A 19,454-nucleotide genomic window follows, 5' to 3' on the forward strand; every position below is an offset into this window, starting at 1 on the left:
GAACATCTTTAAAAACCCAACCACTTAACTTCCTAAATGGAAAGGTACTTGGAACTAGAAAATTGTGATTTTCCATTTAATCAATATTGAATGGGCTGGCTGAGCATCTTCAAATTTTCAGGTCAGAAAAAGTAATTAAAAAATTATTCTTTCCAGTGGAGAATTCGGTTTTCCTGGAAGCAGGCATTGTGACAAACTGTTCTTCTGATTCTGGAAGAACTGTGCATAATCCATCTTTATTTTCATTCCCTTTTTCCTGTTGCAAAGTGGGAGAAATGATGCAAAGATCAATCCTGACCTTCTATCTAAGCACTCACTGTTCTGGTGATTATCTGTGAGATACTTCAAAGAGCCCCTAGCAGTGAGGGAGGCGTTGTTTCACCATGGCCTCTCTTTCCCCTAGAGTAATACATAGATATGGATATATATGCTTGAACTTCAACTAGAGCCTAGATAAATATTTACTAATCCTATTACAGTTTAATTGGCAATGAATTTAAAAGCATGGACAACAGTATTTCCTTAACAACAGTTTCTAATGTAATTTTCTTTTTTTTTTAAAAAAAATTTTAATATACTGCACAGACTGTCTCCCAAGAACTGAAACAATAATAGAGCCATTTTCCTAGCAAACTAATTGAGACCTATCTGACATACTCTCTGATGCATGCTATAAAACCAGGACCGTATGGCACTGTTTTTTAAATACTTTCAACATCTAATCTATGTCCAAAATTGTGTTATGAATCCGTTCAAATTGTAATCTGAGCCATTATGATGGCTCAGCACAAAATACATTTGAAACTGAGAGTCTGAAGCAGTTTTGCACCCTCAGTAGCAGACTGCTTGGGATGGAGGTCATCAGCAATGTTAGTTTCAATGACAGAAGGCCCTGCAAACAATTCATTACATTAAAATAAAATTCATTCTGTCCCCTGCTGAGATTCAACTTGGAAGAAAATAGATAAAATATATGTAGGAGCATGAGTGTTATTTTATAACCCAAAAGGGATTTGCTAAGCCTCAGTAAACCTGAGCAGAGTTACAGGAGGAAAATCAAAACCTGCAGGCAAAAAATCTCACATAAATATCTAGTTGCTTGATTTGTTTCTATACACATACAGCTGGGTATTAATGTTTTTATGGAATAAGATGTCTTTAAAAAGTCATGGTAGTCTTTGAATATGTCTCTCACAACAAACAGTGCAGGGAGAAAATCTTTTTTTTGGTGTTTTGTGAGAACTCCCCAGTTTTGTAGTCACGTGCCCTTTCTGCAGAGTGCAGTTGTCATTAATCAAGATTTTTTGGTATGGTACAGAGCAGGAATCATTGAAAAAATTCAAGAGGTTGAAAGGTTAGCCATTTCAATGAGTGTTCTCCATGAGGGTATTTAAAAACACAATTGAAAACCCCTCTACCTTCTATGGGGAAGTTGGACCAGTATTTGCTCAGTTATCTACCTAAACCAAGTAAAATTTAATTCTTCTGCAAAGGGCTTTGATTTAACCTTTAACAAATTCTTCAGCCTGTCACTAAGAGTGGTGAAACAAATAGTCCATTTGGAAGAACAAGGAAAGAACAGAGAGTACAGAACACTGTATCAAAAAAAGGAAAGGAATCTCTGACCAGGCTGATCCAAGATTATGTTCAAATTACGTGTATGTTTTGCAGGGCTCCCTCATTACCTTTATGGTAAAGAGTGAATTCTGATTCAACGTAGATCTATGAAGCTGGCAAGCTGTACTTCCCAGCACAATTACTTTTGACTGGCTAAGTTTGCCATGACTAAAGCAAATACCTTTTCCTTTTTTCTGTCCTTTCTCAAAACGGAATTTTAACACATCCAGGTGATAGCAGATAGTTTGGGTAGCATTGCGGATTTCGTAAAGGCAAATGTTAGCAAAGCCAATGAAAGGAGGAAGTGCCAATATATCGTGCACCATGGTTCAGCACTAAAATGAGGACAAAGGTGCATTACAAACAAGGAAATAAAGACAAACAGTGGAAAACCAGGAGCTTATATTTACTTGCTGTCTTCTTAAAAGAACCATTTTAAAGGTTCATGTTGCTATACCCATATACTGTTTATTTACAGGGGGAGATTAATTTCTGTAATTATACACTTAAAGATAGATGTGTGTAATTGCCTTTGTGGCACTCTTAGTGAAGAGACAGAATATTCTGAAACCTACTGTGCCACTTCTACTGACTGTGTAACTGAATTCTTGCCTGGGGCGTTACCAAGTTAGTAGTGACTCACTGCACACAGAGATGACTCTCTTTTAAAAACACTGATGTTTTTTAGGAAAGTGTTAAGCTTTTCAGCTCACTTAACAACTCACTCTTAAAGTATTCTGTTGAACAACTTCTGACCTTAGAGCAATTTGGGACATCAGTCAATGGCCATTCCTTTTAATTAGTGCTAAAGTCTTTTCGTGTTTGAGCTTATCTCCAAATCTTGCCAGTGTTATTACCCAAGAAGGCTTTACAAAATATGTTGACTTCATATTTGAACGGCAGAATTTAAGACTTCTTTTGCCAAATTTGAGCTAAATTATATAAAGGAGAAGAAGTTGTACCCCAGGTCAAGAGCTTATCTTCCAGTTTTGATACCTCCTTGGTGCTTTTTGTGGATTTACATGCCTGAAGGAAAAACTAGACACAATAGAAATTTCGTACAGTTTGTGTTACACCATTATAGTATAAATGAAATCACAGTGTAGGTGTTACCAGGAAAAAAATATTTCAGCAATATTTTATTTTACTGTTCTTTGCTAATGACAAAATACCATGTTACTAGGCCTGGTCCACTGTTAGATATGCAGATTATACAGAAGTGCAATCCTTGTAGAACTGACTGCTTGTATCTCTGTGTCTCTGGGTATTTTTCACACATAGGTGCATAGCACTCAGTTCATGGAGTTTGCAGAGGTGGAAAACCATGATGACTTTCACACTCGTGACGATGGATATATTCACACACAGGACCAGAGAGGGGCTTACATCATATATGACGTGGCTTTAGAGGACCTGAAGGAGCTTGAGAACCAGCTGCTGCTTGTGGCCAGTCAGTACATTGAGAAAGATAAAAGTAAGATATCACAAGTGTTTTGGACCTGTAGCTAATTTGGTTTGCTGTTTTTAAGGTAGACTGATCCTATGACTTCTCGAATATCTACAGGACCAAGTTCTGACTGGATGTTTGGGACCTTTCTCTATCTTCCTTGTTAGTTAAGTGATGAATGTTGTATAAAGATCTAACTGAGACATGGAACTGCATGTCACATGTTGTTGATGTCAAAGTTGTGCACTTATTCAGGGTAATAGACATCAAAGTCATCCTGGAGGGGAAAATAACACAGAAGGGACATTTACTGATGTATTTAAGTAATATAACAAGCAAGCACATCTTCAAGACATAGAGAAAGTCAGCAAAGAAAAATGTTAATTGTTTCTGAATGTCTTTTAATTAATGTATTGGATTGCTTTTCTGCAAAACTACATTTACCTCCAACCACTTTTGAACTTTTCTCAGTTCGTAAAATGAAGCTGTAAAATAATTGATGTTTACAGACTTTTTTTTTTCCTGCTGCTTTTTTGTAGTCAGAATGGAGATGAGGTAGACTGGATTACAGATTTCTAAAATGAGTGGCCATATTTCTAGAATAGAGAGGGGGAAGAAGCTAGAAAACTGGGGGGGGGGCAGGGGGGAAGGGCCATTAGAAAACAGTAAATAAATGGCACGTACATGTATGATATTCAGAGAATTGCAGAAAATATTATTGAGTCACTGGAATAACTTTCTATATGGATATGGATAATGTTTTTGGAGTTTTAGTGTGATTCCCCAAAACTGAATGTGTGGGCATACAATGCAGGCGATAGCCAAAGAATAAGATGACCAAAACCCTTATTCGTACAAACATGTGAATGCCTAACTGCCTGCTAGGACCTTCTTTGGAGTCCCTGAAGGTCCTCACTGTGGGCCTTCTTCTTGAGCATTTTTTTGTATGAGAGAGTTGGGACTGTTTGTCCTGGAGAAGGTTCAGGAAGGATCTCATCAAGTGTATAAAAAAATGATAAGGAATGAAGAAGAGAGAGCAAGACTCTTCTCAGCGGTGCCCGGTGACAGAACAAGAGGCAATGGGCACAAATTAAAACATATGAAATTCCATCTGAACACAAGAAAATGCTTTTTTAATGTGAAGGTGGTCAAACACTACTATAGTTGCCAAGATAGGTTGTGAAATCTGTGGTGATATTCAAAACTCATCTGGACGCTGTCCCGGGTAACCTGCTCTACCTGACCTTGCTTGGGGCAGGGTGTGGGCTAGATGATCCCAAGAGATCCTTTCCAACCTCAACTATTCTGTGATTGTCATTACAGGAGACAGACTACTGAACGAGGTAGGGTACTCTGGTAGTCTGATATAGCAGTTCCTATGTTTTTAGGTCACTTTGTTATCCTCTAGTAATGTACAGCCTGTCCTAGCTTCTTAGGAAGCTAGGACCTCTTGTCATGGTCTCTTTCCTTCTTGTTATGGTCTTTTTCTGTGGGTGAACAAAGAAAGTACATGCTGAAGAAGCAGGGAACTCAACTGCCATGGACACTAATGCTTGTAATGCTGACTTCTTCAGTAACCATGCACTTCAAATGACTCTCTTGCAACTTTTGAAAGATAAGACTCTTAAAAGTCTAGAACTGAAGAGTAGCTGGTGAAACCTCTTCTATTCACCCCAAGACTAAATTTTAATTCTGTAAAACTCTAAACATTTCAGATTCGCTCCGCTTGATTTATCATTTTTTTGGTCAAAATTAGGTATGATTTAGATTGTATAAGAAACAAGAAACCAAAATCATTTTTCCTTCAGGATTTCTAATGGGGTGCTAATGCAGAAATATTTGTAGTGATCTTTTTACTTCCTTCACAGTAATCTTTAACTTACGAAGACTGACTTTTCTAATAGCAAACCATCTGAAAAGAAAACTCTCCTCTGGGTCTGCACTCTGCACAAGCATTGTGGCTCAACCCTATCAGGCACCTTGGCCCAACACATCCTCTCACTCACTGCCCCCAGGGGAGAGAATTGGAAAGGTAAAAGTGCCAGACCTCATGGGTTGAGACCAAAGCAAAAGCCACACACAAGCGCAGCAGAACAAGGAATCCATTTGCTGCTTCCCATCGGCAGGCAGGGGTTCAGCCACCTCCAGGAGAGCAGGGCTCACCCTGCGGCACGGCTCCTTGGGAAGACAAACGCCATCACCCCAATGTCCCACCTGCCTCCTCCTTTCCCCCAGCTGCTATCGCTGAGCACGGCACCACAGGGTGTGGGACATCCCTGTGGGCAGCCTGGGCCAGCTGTCCTGGCCGTGTCCCCTCCCAGCTCCTGGGGCACCCCCAGCCTCCTCGCTGGCTGGGCAGCACCAGGAGCTGGAGGGGCCTTGGCTCTGTGTGAGTACTGCTCTGCAGCAACTGAAACATCCCTCTGGTATCACCCCTATTTTCATCACAAATCCAAAGCACAGCATCATATGAGACTCTACAAAGAAAATTAACTCTGTCCCAGCCCAAACCATGGCACCTGGTGTATCTCTTTGTAAAATTTCTTTGATCAGTCTGTGCTGGTTTTCTTTGATTTGAGAGTGAAGGGGAGGAGAAGATTATCCCAACATGATTTGATGCTGTGAAGAATTATGCATCTCTTTTCTTTCCTCCAATAGTTTTATTGTGCTTTCTCTGGCTTTGTTTCTTGATGTGGGTCTCTTTGAACTCCAGCCCTTGCCTTTACTTTGTTAAAAGATGATAGATGAGATGTGTTAAACCAAATGCCTGGTCCACTTGTTATTTGCCTCACAGAATACTCTGGAACCCTCCAAAGCCTATGGGACTTGAAATCTTTTCCTGGCCTTGGGTTCCCTGGCAAGCAAAAACCACAATCCCGGACTATAAATAAAAATAATTACCACAAGCCCTGGGACTTTAGGCATATGGAAACCCCTCTGATACTGGCATCTGCTTGTTTTCTACTTATGTTTTTTCTTAGGCAATGTAACTTGTGGGAAGTATGGTGGCAGCAAAATCCTTGGCTGGGCACATGCCTCTGTGGATCGATTTGCTGTGTTGCTTGACCTTTGGACCTGTGAAACTGCTCTCTTGGAAAAAAAATGCCAGGTACAGAAGCTTTGCTTGGTTTGAAAATAGTGACTTGCAATCAGTCCACTTAAGGTTGTTTAAGGTTCCCTTTCAGCAGCATTTCTCATTGCAAATGCACATGGGTGCTAGAGCTGGTGACCACGGGTGGTGATACAGGTTCCAGATGCATCGGGATCTTGCTGTTAGCTGGGCTGAGCCCAGGAGGTTGGAGCTACTGGGTGCTCTAAGTTGTGTCCAAAGGACTCCATTTAGTGGCTTTGCAACACTGGGGCAGAACTGCTCTTGTTAGGCAGCTGCTGTGCTGGGGGCTGGGAGCACTTCTGCAAGGCCCTAGTGATACCACCCATCAGTGTAAGGGGTGATTGGAAAGGACAAGGCCATCTCCAGAGCAAAACTGCAGAATATTCTGGGAGAACCAGGTCAAGCTCTGTGGAGCCTGGGCCACCAGGGAGTCTGAGATGCCATTTTTTTCTGTGGTCCTGGCTATCCCTGCTGCCTGGGGCTGCTGCAGAGAATTTTTTATGTCTGTCATTAGAACTGTAATCATCGTACCTTTGTGAAGCCTAGGTAGAAGAGACTCAGTCTGTAGTTGGCTAGGGTCATCGTTTGGGTTGCCCTTTGTCAGAGGGAACCAGAGAGGTATTTTGCTTGTTACACCATAAAAATAATCCTTTTGTCAGTACGAACTGTATATATTATTGTGTATATTACAAATTTGTTTCTTTTTTGTTAGTTAATCTACTTGAGCACAAAAAGACATTTATTATGGTATAACAATTTTTTTTAAAAAACAGTAGATATGCATATTAAGTGGTTTGTAGCTTTGCCGTTCACTAGGGGTGCTGCATATTCTGCTTGCTTTCCCCTTCCACTCTCCGAATCTAGTCACACGTCTATATTTTGCCATGGGACATGAATGCATGTAGTGTTTCTGCCCAAAGACTTCAGTCTTGAGATGAAGATTTGACAAGTTCAGAGTGACAGCCCCAGAGAAGCTTGGAAATATATTTCTATGTATGGGACTCACCAGACCCCAGGACAATACAGTGAGCGTCAGGAAGTGTGAAAGAGCAGATAGCCCACTTCAGAAGCAGGGAGAAATGGCACTACTTAAGGTCACCTTCACACATTTGAAATGTTTTATTCTCAGCCCTGGAGTAGTGCAGGGCAGTTCTCAAAACAGGAATGCCAGGGGGTGTTAGGGAATCTCCTGTGTACCATTGAAGTAGCTTTAAATAGAAAAGCTTTTAAACTAAAATAGTTGTATGTAGTTTAGGAACTCTTCTAAGGTCCCCCTTCCATTTTCATAGAGGGGCTTCATGTGACAACTATATAAAATACTATCTAATTGCCTACTTCACTGAGTTTCTGCTCTTGTCCCAATAGATCTCACTTTCCATTGCTGTATGAAGTTACCTCAACAAATCTACCTTTTATTTTTATCACAGGCCTTCTGTATAAAGAAATTTGCTTTCTTTTCCTGAAAAAAAAAAAAGAAAAAAAAAAAAACTCCCAGTAGAGAAGAATAAAACTCCTACACCAACAATGCACTAATACTCTTTCAACAACATCAGAGCATATTCTGAAACTACTCTTACAATCCAACTCTCTAGGCAGGATTAGATGTACAGATGTGCTGTTCCTGGAGGTCTTTTGCTTTTAGCTCAAACGAAATAGAAATGCATCTCCCTAGCTTTGTTCCCAGCTGGGACAGAATTCTTTCTGAGAGAAAACAATAGCCCTTTGTTCAGCAGCTGAGACAGCTTGCCTTAGCCAATATAAAACTTGTCTGTGGCCTATTGCTCAAGCACTGTATTAGCTTCGTGCAGAGCAGTTCAGGTCAGACAGGTCTAAACCAGAGAACTTGACTGTTTCCATTGAAATCTCCATTCTTAGCTACTGAGTTACCTCTGAGATGTTTTGCATCTTCCTCTTCCACAGTCTTCTGGTCTCAGCATGGAAAGTAGCATGGGTGAGTTTCTACTTCTGTGTCAATGCAAAACAGCCTACTGTAGCTCTTTTTATATTGATATAACCAATTTGTCCAGAAGCAACAGCACCACCAGTTCATATTTTTAATCTCATAATTGCCACTGGCCAAAAAGTTGGCACATTTCTTTTTCTGTCCTAGGCTGTGGGAATTTGCAATTATTATTATTTTATTTAAATTAAACTTTACATCTGTTCTTGGTAGAGGAGCCTGAAGAGGGCATGTGTCTTTGTACATCTTTAATCACATCTATAATTAATTTGGAGTTTCTCCAAGAAATGACAAGTAACTGTGACAGTCATTGCCATGTGAGATAACTGAGAGTCTTACACGAATCTGCTGGTTTCAGGTCAGGGGAAAACGGAGTTTTTCAAAGACATGAAACCAGTATGTGTGCTGGACAAAAAAAAAAAAAGAAATGAAAAGAGAGTGGATTAGATCTGGAAAGAAGTAGGTGTTTTTTGAGTAGTAAGTACGTTGTCTTGCTACTTTTCAAGGGGAAAAATGTGTATAATAAAAATCTTTATGCTACAGTATGCTTCAGCATGTTAACTGCGCAAGGTGTGGAAGAAATTTCTCCTGTGGGCAGGTGATTCTATTCTCTGTTCCTGATCCTTCTGATGAAGCACCCAGTAATATCCTGTGCCAAAAACAAGATGCCATGGCAGGTCACTGTTGGTTTGATACAGGTGGCAACCTCCATATGCAGAAATCTCTTGCCAAAAAAGAATGAATATTTGGGTGAATAAACAATTCTAAACGTGCTTCTGAATATCTCTTCAGCTTTTAGATGTTTACTTTGAAGCTTACCAACATGCTTTGGACCCAGAGGAAAGATTTGTTTTGGCCCAAGCAATAATTGACATCATGCATAAACATCCGCGGTTTGATCTCAAGCTTGAATATTTTGTGAATACCTACAAAGATGAATGCATCTGTTTACAATTTCATCACCAGCTGCTGAGGGACATAGTAAACCAACAAGTAGGTTGAATTTACAGCATATCCATCCTGGGCAAGCAGGAGATGAAATCCAGAATGGGAAGCTTTGATTGTAGTTTGCATTGGTTTACAGTGTTAAGTTAGGTTGGTAATAGTTTAACAGTGAAGTCTATGGATGCTTTGTAAATGGAAGGCCTAAAACTCAAAAGTAAAATGCTATTATTTCATCAATATCAGAAAGAGTGTTGGAAAGATTGCAGAGCTTCATAAAGCACATTAAAGCCATATCTGATATTAGTTGAGACAGTTAGAAATAGGAGTTGAGAGGTGCAGAAGCTTAAAAAATATATATATATATCCATAGTTATTCTGTAATGCAGTGGATAAGGATGTAGTCCTGTTTAAAGTCCCTTCTCTCACCCTAGTAAGGCCATATAAACAAAGTTTGTACTTTAAAGTGTAAAAAGCAGTATATTTCAGATAGCTGTGAATTCCCACACTAATAATTAAAGCGCAACATTTTAAAGCCTCAGATTTTTATTCTGGTTTAAAATCTGCCTCAGCCTTCCTCTGTATCTTGGTACAAGGTACTTCTTTTCTCTGAATGTTGATTTCATAGGCTGCAAGTTCAGAAGTTTAATTAGCTATCCTTTTTAACACAACTTTTAGTCTACAGCTGGAAGTTTTGATATTGGTACAAGAAGCTACTGTTATGCCTTTGTTGCCACGAATACTAACATATTGTTAGCAGTAAAAATGGAGCATTGCCAGCATCATTGGAGCTCAAATGTTCTGAAGGAATATAAAAGATTTCGAAATAATTTTAGCAGAAATAATTCAGCTGGAGTGGGTACATATATAAATGACTCAAAATTATATATAGTAATAATATAATCTCTCTATATACAACACATTTATTATATAATAATAATTTAAACAGATCGTGCTTAAATAATGTGTTGTTTTTATCCTGATTTCTATGTTTTTGTATTTTCTTGGCTAATGTCACTTACGTTTGTTGCTGATTTTCAGATAGATGTTCAAAGGGACTATGTCCACAAGATTTGGCAGAAAGGTCAGAAAGGTGGCATCAGTGAATTTGGACTTCCTTATAATGTGATTGCTAAGCAACTTATCTCTCTTAACACTAGCCAGTGAGTAACTTTACAATTTTATTTTTCTGTAGAGTAACTCTGTTCTAGTTTCTGTGACTGATGGTAAAAATCTGGGATCCAGCACCTGAAAAGCAAGACTATTTGAAAAAATGGCAGTCTTAAGATAAATCAGGCAGTAGAGAAATGTCTCATGTTATTTAGTCTCATGCTATTTAGTATACCTTCGGATGTGCCAGAAAAGCATTCAAAGGAGAAGAGTGATTCGTCCCACACCACCTTTGCTCTGCTCTAACTTGACAGTGAATTTGATTAATTCATCTTGATATTAATATTCCTATGGGGACAGAATATTAAACAGTAACCACGAAAGTGGGTACTTCACATTAGCGTAGCTTTAGACTCACTGCATCGGTACTCAGATGTGGCTTTTCAGCTTTCACTGCCCTTTGGCCACAGTCTGTTATCCTTTGTAGCCCAACCATCTGGTTGGATAGGTATGTACTGTATCTTCACACCTGAAAGCTACATATTACTTACAGCGTAATTCTGCACCATGTTTCCCACCCTGCAGCTGCACAACATTGTGGGTTATGTGAAGAACTTCCTTAGCATCTAATACATACCTAGAAGCCAAGAGCCCCTTGCCTCTGGCCCCTTCTGGTTTAATTCCTCTGTGTGAAACCTCTTGCCCTTACTCTTCCCACTGCACACATTTTGATTTTGTGTTGGTTATTTGAGAGCTTATTTTCAAGTGCAGACACTTCTAATGGGTGGGCATAATGGGCATGAAAATGTGGTTAATAAAGCAGGTCTGCTAACAAAAGATAATTTTAAACATTTTGTTTTCATTAGCAATCAAGACTTATTTAGATGTATTCCAATGTAATTATGTTTATTAAGGCTTCAGTTCTATTTTCAGATTTGATGATTAATTTCTTATGTACATCTAAAGCCATTGCAATTTATTCTTGCAAATAAGCAATTTCAAGGTTTCCTTGTGTATGCAACTTATAAGAGCCTTACTTGAGAGCTATTTATTCTTTGTTTTTGTTGTTTTTAAGTCCTACTTTGAAGAACATTTATTTGCTGGAGTTTCACCCTTCTCTCGGTCTGGTGTCCTTGATCCCCAAAGTTCTTGAGTATATCTACCAGGAATTCTACAGCATGTGTAGACCCAAAACAGCCAGTAAAGCGATTAATTTAGAAAAACAGCTACTTCAGCTAGTACTTGATGAGTGGCTGACTATGGAAAAACCACAATCTTTCTACAGCTCTCAGATTCAAGAAGATGTAAGTTCCACTTTTGCCTGTGTTAGTAATGACTGTTTACAGCCAAATGTCCAGGACTGTGATCTTGCTTAGTTCAATTATGCTTGTTGGTTAAGTTATGTCTGTTGTTTAGTTTTAGTAATAATAATAATTTATAATAATAATTGTTAATATCAGTTCAATTACTTTCCCAAGCTTGGTGAAGATCCATTCCATCCACCTTAAAAATAAGATTTTTTTTTCTGTAAATGAACACAAATGTTGAATTCTTGATCTCACAACAATACAAAATGGGAACAACCAGCTGAGGGACAAGCAGAACACCACAGTTTAAACCAATATGAGATCACAGTAAGTCTCCATTTTGTATGTGTTTGTCTACAGTCCTTCAACAACAACAACAAAAAAGACTGGACATTAAAGCAAATATTGTTATAGTTGAAGCTGGTTATTACTATAACATGCACAATTTCCTGGTGTAGGACTCTGAATTTGGTTGGTTATAATTTTGATAAATACTAATTATTTTGAATGAAATTATTGATGCTAGATGTCTCTATTGGGTTGATTTAAAAAAATATATTATTTTTTAGCCAGTTTAATTGATGCTTGAGGGCCAGAAATGGAAAATAAATGGTTTTATTTCTTTTCTCTACATGTTCATAGTACAGCTATGCTTTGAAGCATTGTTAAAGTTTGGAAAGGCTCAATAGGTAGTGATATGCTATATTTTCATTGCTGCCAAGATTGGCCATCATAAACTAAAGGAAGACATGCAATTGCACCATGTTTGGTAGGGAGGAAATATGTTCCTGTGTTCCCTGGTTTTTCTATAACATGAGGCAAATCAGGATTTTCCACTGTCACTGCAGTAACATCTCTGGACTAAGCCACCCATGTTTGATTTGGGTCTGAGCACTGAAAGTGGGCATGAGGAGCTGTTAGCTTTTACTGTCATCCATGTTGCCTGCAGTGGAGGCAGTGGTGGGTAAGAAAACACAGAAACCATTGCAAGGTAAAAGGGCACAGCCACCTCAGATACTCTCCTCCCTGCCCTAGAGTGAATCCCCAAAATTACTTAGCCAGCATCCTTCTGATGCCAATAAAATCCACTGGCAGTGTTCCACTCTTCCTGCACACTGCAGATGACAAATGATTCTTTGCTTTTTTAATTTTAAACAAGTCAGTGGCAGAGATCTGTACATGGATCTTGGAGTTGCCACCCTGCTGTTGCCAAGGGGAAAAGGCAAATTTCTTTCCCATTCCTTTTCCTCCAAGAGAAGCTAAAAATGAGACAAATGCATGCAAGAAGGCAATGTTTAGAAGACACTAACGCTGTTAAAGTCATGCATTTAAATTTTAGGAAATTTGCCTTTGCCAGTGCAGATTTAATTTGGTTTCCTTTTGCATAGATATGATGATGCAGTCTTTACATGATCACTTTCTTTTATGACTGTGTGCCATAATCAACATTTCTCACCTTCCTGGACTGCTCCATTTGTGACCCTAGACCTCATTCTTCCATGTTTTTCCAACCCTTCACTAATGAAGGTTTTCCAAGATCCAATTTTTATTCCCCATATGACTTCCTAAACATCCTTCAGCTTTGTAATAAACAAATTACCCAGGGGTGAGGTACAGATGCTGCCAGCCTGGGAACAGATACTTTTCCTACAAAGAAATATAGGAGAGGCCATATAAAAAGAAAAGCGAATTCTGGAACTACACAATCAAATGATCCCTAGGAAGCTGGGAGATGTTTCTCTTACCTCAAGCCAGGATCAGCTATACTTATGTTATTTCCATGAGATAAAGAAATGTCCTGTTCACAGGCATGCCATATGATAGACATGGTCTATTCTAGTGCCTCACCAGCATCACCATTAGCAAGTTCTCCTTAAAGTCTAGCACAGATTTGCCTTGCTGTGATCTAAGCTTATTTGCTCTTCTCTTGTCCTCTTTGGAAATAGGGATCATGCTATTCTCTTTGTAGCAATTCTGTGGGGGAGCACATGAAGATAGGCTGTTGTGTCACACCCATCCATAGTCACAGAATTACAAAAGCACATTGTAAAATGCTGGGAAAGAGGGACAAAATAAAGTTGCACAACTTCCGACCCTTAACTTTGGGGTGTTGTCTTTTCTATTTTTTTTTTCAATGTAGCTGTGAAGGTTTTAGCAAACAGCAGGTGTTGAAATCTAGACTTGGTTACTAATAACAGCGTGCTTGGGTTCAGACTTCCTCATGTTCTGTGATTCACTCATCACAAGCAGCAAAGCGTGAAGCCATTCAGTTATAATAGTGGCCACGTCTGCCTGTGTGACATGAGCAGAGTGGCACAGTTGTACAAGCTGTGACAGATAGAGACGGAGAAAATTTTTTCCTACACACAGAGCCAGGAGCTGTTCCTGCTAACAATGCCGCAGCACAACAGCTAATGGGCCATTAGCTTCTGTCCGACTCCATGTTACCTAGCTGCAGCTTTTTAGCATTTTCCTTCCCTGGGATGTCTGCTCTTTTGGGGGCTTCTACCATCCCAATAGAAGAGGGTTCTAGCTCTGCTGAGTTAGCTGACCTTATGAGTTTACTGTCCCTGTTTTGGAAATATCATACCTACAGTGGCACATGTGTTGGGATCTGCACATCCTTTATAGGAGGAATAGCCTAGTAATGTGAATCAAGTTACAGAGCCCCTTCTCTAGAAGGATATATACATCTGAAAGCCTTCAGAATTCTGATAATAACAATAGTAATAATAAAAGGCAAATATCTTGTGTTCCAGGAAATGGACTTTATTAAGTCCTTTGTGTAAACTCAGGATTATAGATTCAGTGTCTCTACCTTGGAAACAAGTGGAAAAAACTCCAGTATATTTCTAGAGGTCATGAAAGGTCAGGGTGGACCTAGTCATGACCTTTCATGTGTTGCAAGTCAGAAGCAACTTCAGTCATGAAGAAAAACAAAAAGGAGATCAGTTCCCTAAAGTATTTAAAAAACTTTGTCATCCGTAGATAAATGATGGCTGTTTTTCCTTTCCTTGCAGTTGTTTGCAGAGGTGCTGATAGAGGACCCCATGCTGGTGCAAGAGATAGCTTTATCACTATTAGAGATGGGAGCAGACGAAGAAAGAATGGAAGGCAGAGGAAGGCAGTTCTTGATACTGGATTCCTTCTCCACGCTCCTGGAGCTTGTCACGCTCCGCCATCGCTTGGTAGAGGTGGCAACAGAGAGTGCACAGTTAGCCAGGTTAGTGGATTAGTAGTGCCTGTTTAGCTATGATGACCTAAGAGAGATGTGGTTTGTAGGAGACAGTAACTTTTAAATTGGCCAGCTACTATAGCTGGAAAAAATCAGAGAGAGAGGGGGCACTTCCGTTTGTGTTGTGGGAGATACATTTATTTGTCACGTGGAAATGTGGTGTGGGGATTACAGAGGTTTGCTATATTCAAAAGTTGAGAAACAGATCAGAGGCCGTTTTTGAGGCTGCTCATCAAAGCTTAACAGAACAGGCCCTTTGCCCAGTGAAAATGGAAATCCTGTGATCCTACTGAAATTTTGTCAAAAGGAGAAGGAGGAATTCACTGATCGAATGAATGTGAAGATGCAGATGATTATTTTAACTGCCTTCTTATGAAAAAATATTGCAATGTAACAAAAGGCATACAAGAAGCACAAGCTTTTTTCACTACCAGAAAGAGAAAAGCATAAAAATTGTCCTGGATGTACTGATCCTTGTGAACACAGTAAAATAATCTACACAAAGGAAGTCAGTGTCCTGCATTTAGGAAATTATCACAAGCTGGAGATGACGACAATTTGTACAGGAAGACAAAGATAAGGACTGAGCTAATGGGGAGACCACAAAGGATAGTATTGACCTAGTGACTTGGGGAGGCATGTTGTTGCTAAAGTTCAACTTGCTCAACTCCATATTACCTGATGTTTTTATTAATGAGCTCAGTAGAAAGCATAAGAGTGTGTTATTAAAATTAGGGCATTGTAGTGCTGGAAGATAAAAATGATATGGAAAATAAATGGAATATCTTACAAGAAGAACTTGTGGTTCTAAGGACTGGGGTAGTAGGAATGAGATAAACATTAATAACACAAAGCTTAAGGTTATGTGTAATATTAGGAAAGAAAGCTCTCATGAGCTTTGAGCTTATTATTTGGAAGCAGCGGAGGAGGAGGAAGAACTGTATGTCTGGCCATTGGATGACTGTAAACTACCAACATTTTGCAACCATGGCAGGGGAGGAAGTCATGGTATCTTACTGTGAATCAGGCAATGAGTTTTGTTTCCCATAGAGATAGGGAGAATTGACGCTTTGTACATGATTCTGGTGAGGTTTCACCTGGATTATTAAGTATAGCTTGGAGATTTGTGTTCAGGAAAGATAAATTCAGATTCAAAGGAGAGCAGAGATGATCTAATAGGATGATGAGGGGAAATACAGAATGCATTTTACAGAAGCAAATGAAAGATCTTGGCTTGTTTGTCCTAGCAAAAATGAAGGCTGAGAGAAGATATGAGTGTTCCCTATAAATAAATCAGTAAGATAAGCATTGGGAATGGAGAGCAGTTATTTAAGCTAACGGCCAATTTTGGCAGCAGAACAAATGGATCTAATCACTGTGAATAAATTTAAGCTGGAAATTAAATGGAGATTTCTAAGAATCGGACAACAAAGTTCTGTAACAAAAAGAGCGGAAGGTAGAAAACTAACACAGTTTTAAAATGTGGCTTGATTCTTTCATGAAAAGGATTTGGGGGACGTGATTGCTTGCAATAGCAAAGTTGTGTGTATTAGATAGATGACACTCCAGTTATATTTTCTCCTTGTCTCAACTCTTTTTCAAGCTTTCTTCTGGAAAATTTATGCTCTGTATCAAAAAGTCAGAAGCGTTTGTTTTCAGCAGCAGAAAACCTAGACATATCTTTAAGATATGTGAACCAAGACCATGCAAACTTAGTTTGATGGAAAACCTAATTTTCTGTCACAGCTCTTCTCCATTAAAATAAAACATTCTTGAATATCTGTAATTTGCAATCTGGAACTTTCTTAGGCAAACTAACAAACAAGTTCATTTACTTCAACCCAAGTGAGTCCATGAAGCAAGAAGATGTCTTTTCTTGGTAATTTGTGTTTCTTGTGTGAATTATCAGATTTCTAATAAAATGCAGGTTTTAATTAAACTTATTCCTCTGGTTGAGTTATCTTTGTGTTCCAATACTCATGCATGCATACACATTTTTTCTGGTAATTAATATGGGGTAAGTTTACACTGCAACTTTTCATTTAGTTGAAAAATCAGTATCAATTCACCTTTTTTCATGAAACTGGTAGGAACTTAGTATTTTGAAAGCCCTATCTTCATGTCATATTTCATTGATATTTGTCAAATGATGTAAAAGTTATCCAGAGGAGACGGATGAGCTGATCGGGTGGTTACTGGCCTTTGTTTTGGGATCAAGTCTAAGAGGACATACTCACCGGAGATGACATACCTAGGAATCCCTGAAAAGCAGCAGTAAATTGTCATTTTTTTCTGGTAAAGGATGAGAATTCAGTGACAAAAAGTAAGACTTCATGATGCATATGTAAGGCCATTAAAGCATAACATTATCTTCATTTAATAGATGGTTAAGGCAGTCTGAACGCCAGTATAAACATGCGTACTTTATTCAGGGTGACATTTTGAGAGGCTATTTCTACATCCTCACCTGATATGACGAAGTTCACTATTCATTATAGTATGAATTGTTAGACACTCAGATTCAGACTGAAAAGTCAGAAAGGCTAGTAAGTTATTTTTTTTTCCTGCTATGTAGAGTAACATGAAATAAGTGCACCTACATTTATGGATTCATCTACCTCATTACCATATCTTCTTTCAGACTTTTCGGTGATCTTGCAAGAATTAATCCTATTACTTGTCTGTCTGTCCATGCCTGGAGTGGAAGCTCATAAGTACACATTTACATTGTATGAACTGTTCCTGATAGCCCTTCTCGCTTTGTTCTTCAGTGTTCCTCAGCTCCTCAATCCAGATGGTAGTTCCTTCTACCATCATCTGATGAAAAAGGACGTGCTTTGGTAGAATAGTAAAACTAGATGGTGCAGATTTAGTCTGAATTTTGCTTCTCTCTGGTTTTGTTTGACACATTCACCTTTCGGACACCTTTTCTTTTGCTTTACCTTTTTTTTTTTTTCCTTTGTGCAGTACCGCTAAGCTTATCTGTGTGTTGATGTCTGTGCTGTATAGGCTATTCATGTGTTTGTACTGGTTAACTATGAGAGCAGCATTTGCAGTCATTACACAGGACTCTGTTTTAAGACCTTAGAGTTGATTTTGGCTGTGCTCCATGTGATTGAGTGATGTGCATGGTGTCTTTCATAAATTATTTTGTCTCCTTCCCTTTTCTTTCCCTAACTTTGCAGGCAGGGGAATTCTACCTGATTTTAAAGAACTGAGAACCATGACTTCTAGGTCCCATTTATGTCTTTATAACGTTCTCACAACATACCTTCTCAGTGACTTGATTTATTGATCGATAAAGCACCTGTCTGATGTGTTAGGAGGAAGGGATAATTTTATTCCTTTGCAGTCTGTACTAAATAGCACATTTCTCTTTATGCCGTCTTCTTGTATTACATGAAAAGAATGATCACAGATCAGATCAGTGTTTCTTTGGTCTTGTATCTGAAGGAATACAGTGATGGATCCTTAGGGAGGGAGTATAAACAGTGTCCAACTTCTGGTGCTTTAGAGATTTCCTGAGCTAGTGGTTACATCTACACCACGTGTTTACACCTGCTGATGCACTGCCCTGATCACTTGTTATACTGGGGAGGTTGTGTTGGGGTTTTGTCATATTGGGGCTTTTAGAATAAAAGTTTCTGAAGTTATGAAGTCTGTGTTTTCATAGTAATAATGTGTCTGAGCTGTGCTTGGCTATTGAAACCTCCTCTCTTACAGTAAGTTTTCCTCCCAGTTTCTTGTCTAAAATTATATTCTTCACCTCTCTGCCAAATATAGTCCCTTATAAATAGGACCATTAGCATATTTCTCTTAATTTTTCCTTGTGACACCGTAGACTCTCAGCTTACTGTTTATAAGTCTTGTCTATATCAATTGAATGGTAAATACCAAGCAAACATCAGCTATCTGGTTACAGTATTTGTTTGCTTCATGTCTACCATACTATTTCAGATGACAAGAAATATTTGAAGTTGAATGCAGATGTTTTGTTGAAGTGAACCTGCTGGATGTAAATTTCTGGGTGTGCATTACTTACAGCAGAGAGAAAGTTAATTTTTCAAATACATCCACATGTTTTTGTTTCTAGGTTATATAAGGCTTTTGCAGTGGAAACAGGTTTTGGGGAGTTCCATTTGTATCTGAGGCCAGCGCACTTTGAATCTGCAGTTCACAAGGAGAAAGCAGACCATCTCCCGCCAATATTCATTACCTCTCTCTTGGAAGATGACAGCTGTGTTGACAGGTAGACTGAACTTTTTTTTGTGTTTCAGAGGACATAATCTCTTTAGGTTGGATGTGCCCAAGTCTTCAAACTGCTTAGGCTCAAATATAGGCCACAAAAACTTCAGAGCATAAATTATATAAAATTATTCACATGGAAAATGTGAAATGGTATATGATTAGTTTCCTTTTTTATAAAGCCTGAGATCAAATAATTCTAATTTAAAGACATTGAACAGTGAAAGTGAGGAGAAGCAGAATTTGTGTGGAAAAGTGACAGTTTTGGAACTAAAATGCATTCTCTTTTAAAGCGAGAGATGCCCTACAAGCCTATCCTGAAAATGGCTGCCCCAAATCCTGAAGGTAGCAAACCAGAACCTCAAGAACTGTGATGAGTAAACTCGTAATTCTGAGCATGGTGAAAGCTTATTCTTCTAGAGTTATACTGCACTTTATGAAGTGACAACTTTGATCTTTGTTTTGCACTCAGTGACTAC

At 38.8% G+C, this 19,454-nt stretch overlaps 1 protein-coding gene across 3 annotated transcripts in view; it reads left to right on the forward strand.

The window, feature by feature from the left end:
* Window positions 1–19,454, forward strand: part of LOC121067299 — an 89,974-nt gene that overhangs the window by 20,565 nt on the left and 49,955 nt on the right. For all 3 annotated transcript variants that reach the window (XM_040551601.1, XM_040551599.1, XM_040551600.1), the window contains exons 15-21: window positions 2,899–3,091; window positions 6,046–6,173; window positions 8,929–9,129; window positions 10,120–10,241; window positions 11,264–11,492; window positions 14,516–14,718; window positions 18,824–18,979. In XM_040551601.1, coding sequence (XP_040407535.1) covers window positions 2,899–3,091; window positions 6,046–6,173; window positions 8,929–9,129; window positions 10,120–10,241; window positions 11,264–11,492; window positions 14,516–14,718; window positions 18,824–18,979 — 1,232 coding nt within the window. The remainder of the gene's footprint in view (window positions 1–2,898; window positions 3,092–6,045; window positions 6,174–8,928; window positions 9,130–10,119; window positions 10,242–11,263; window positions 11,493–14,515; window positions 14,719–18,823; window positions 18,980–19,454) is intronic.

Source organism: Cygnus olor, chromosome 3 (genome assembly GCF_009769625.2).
Source record: "Cygnus olor isolate bCygOlo1 chromosome 3, bCygOlo1.pri.v2, whole genome shotgun sequence".
Lineage (NCBI taxonomy): Eukaryota > Metazoa > Chordata > Aves > Anseriformes > Anatidae > Cygnus > Cygnus olor.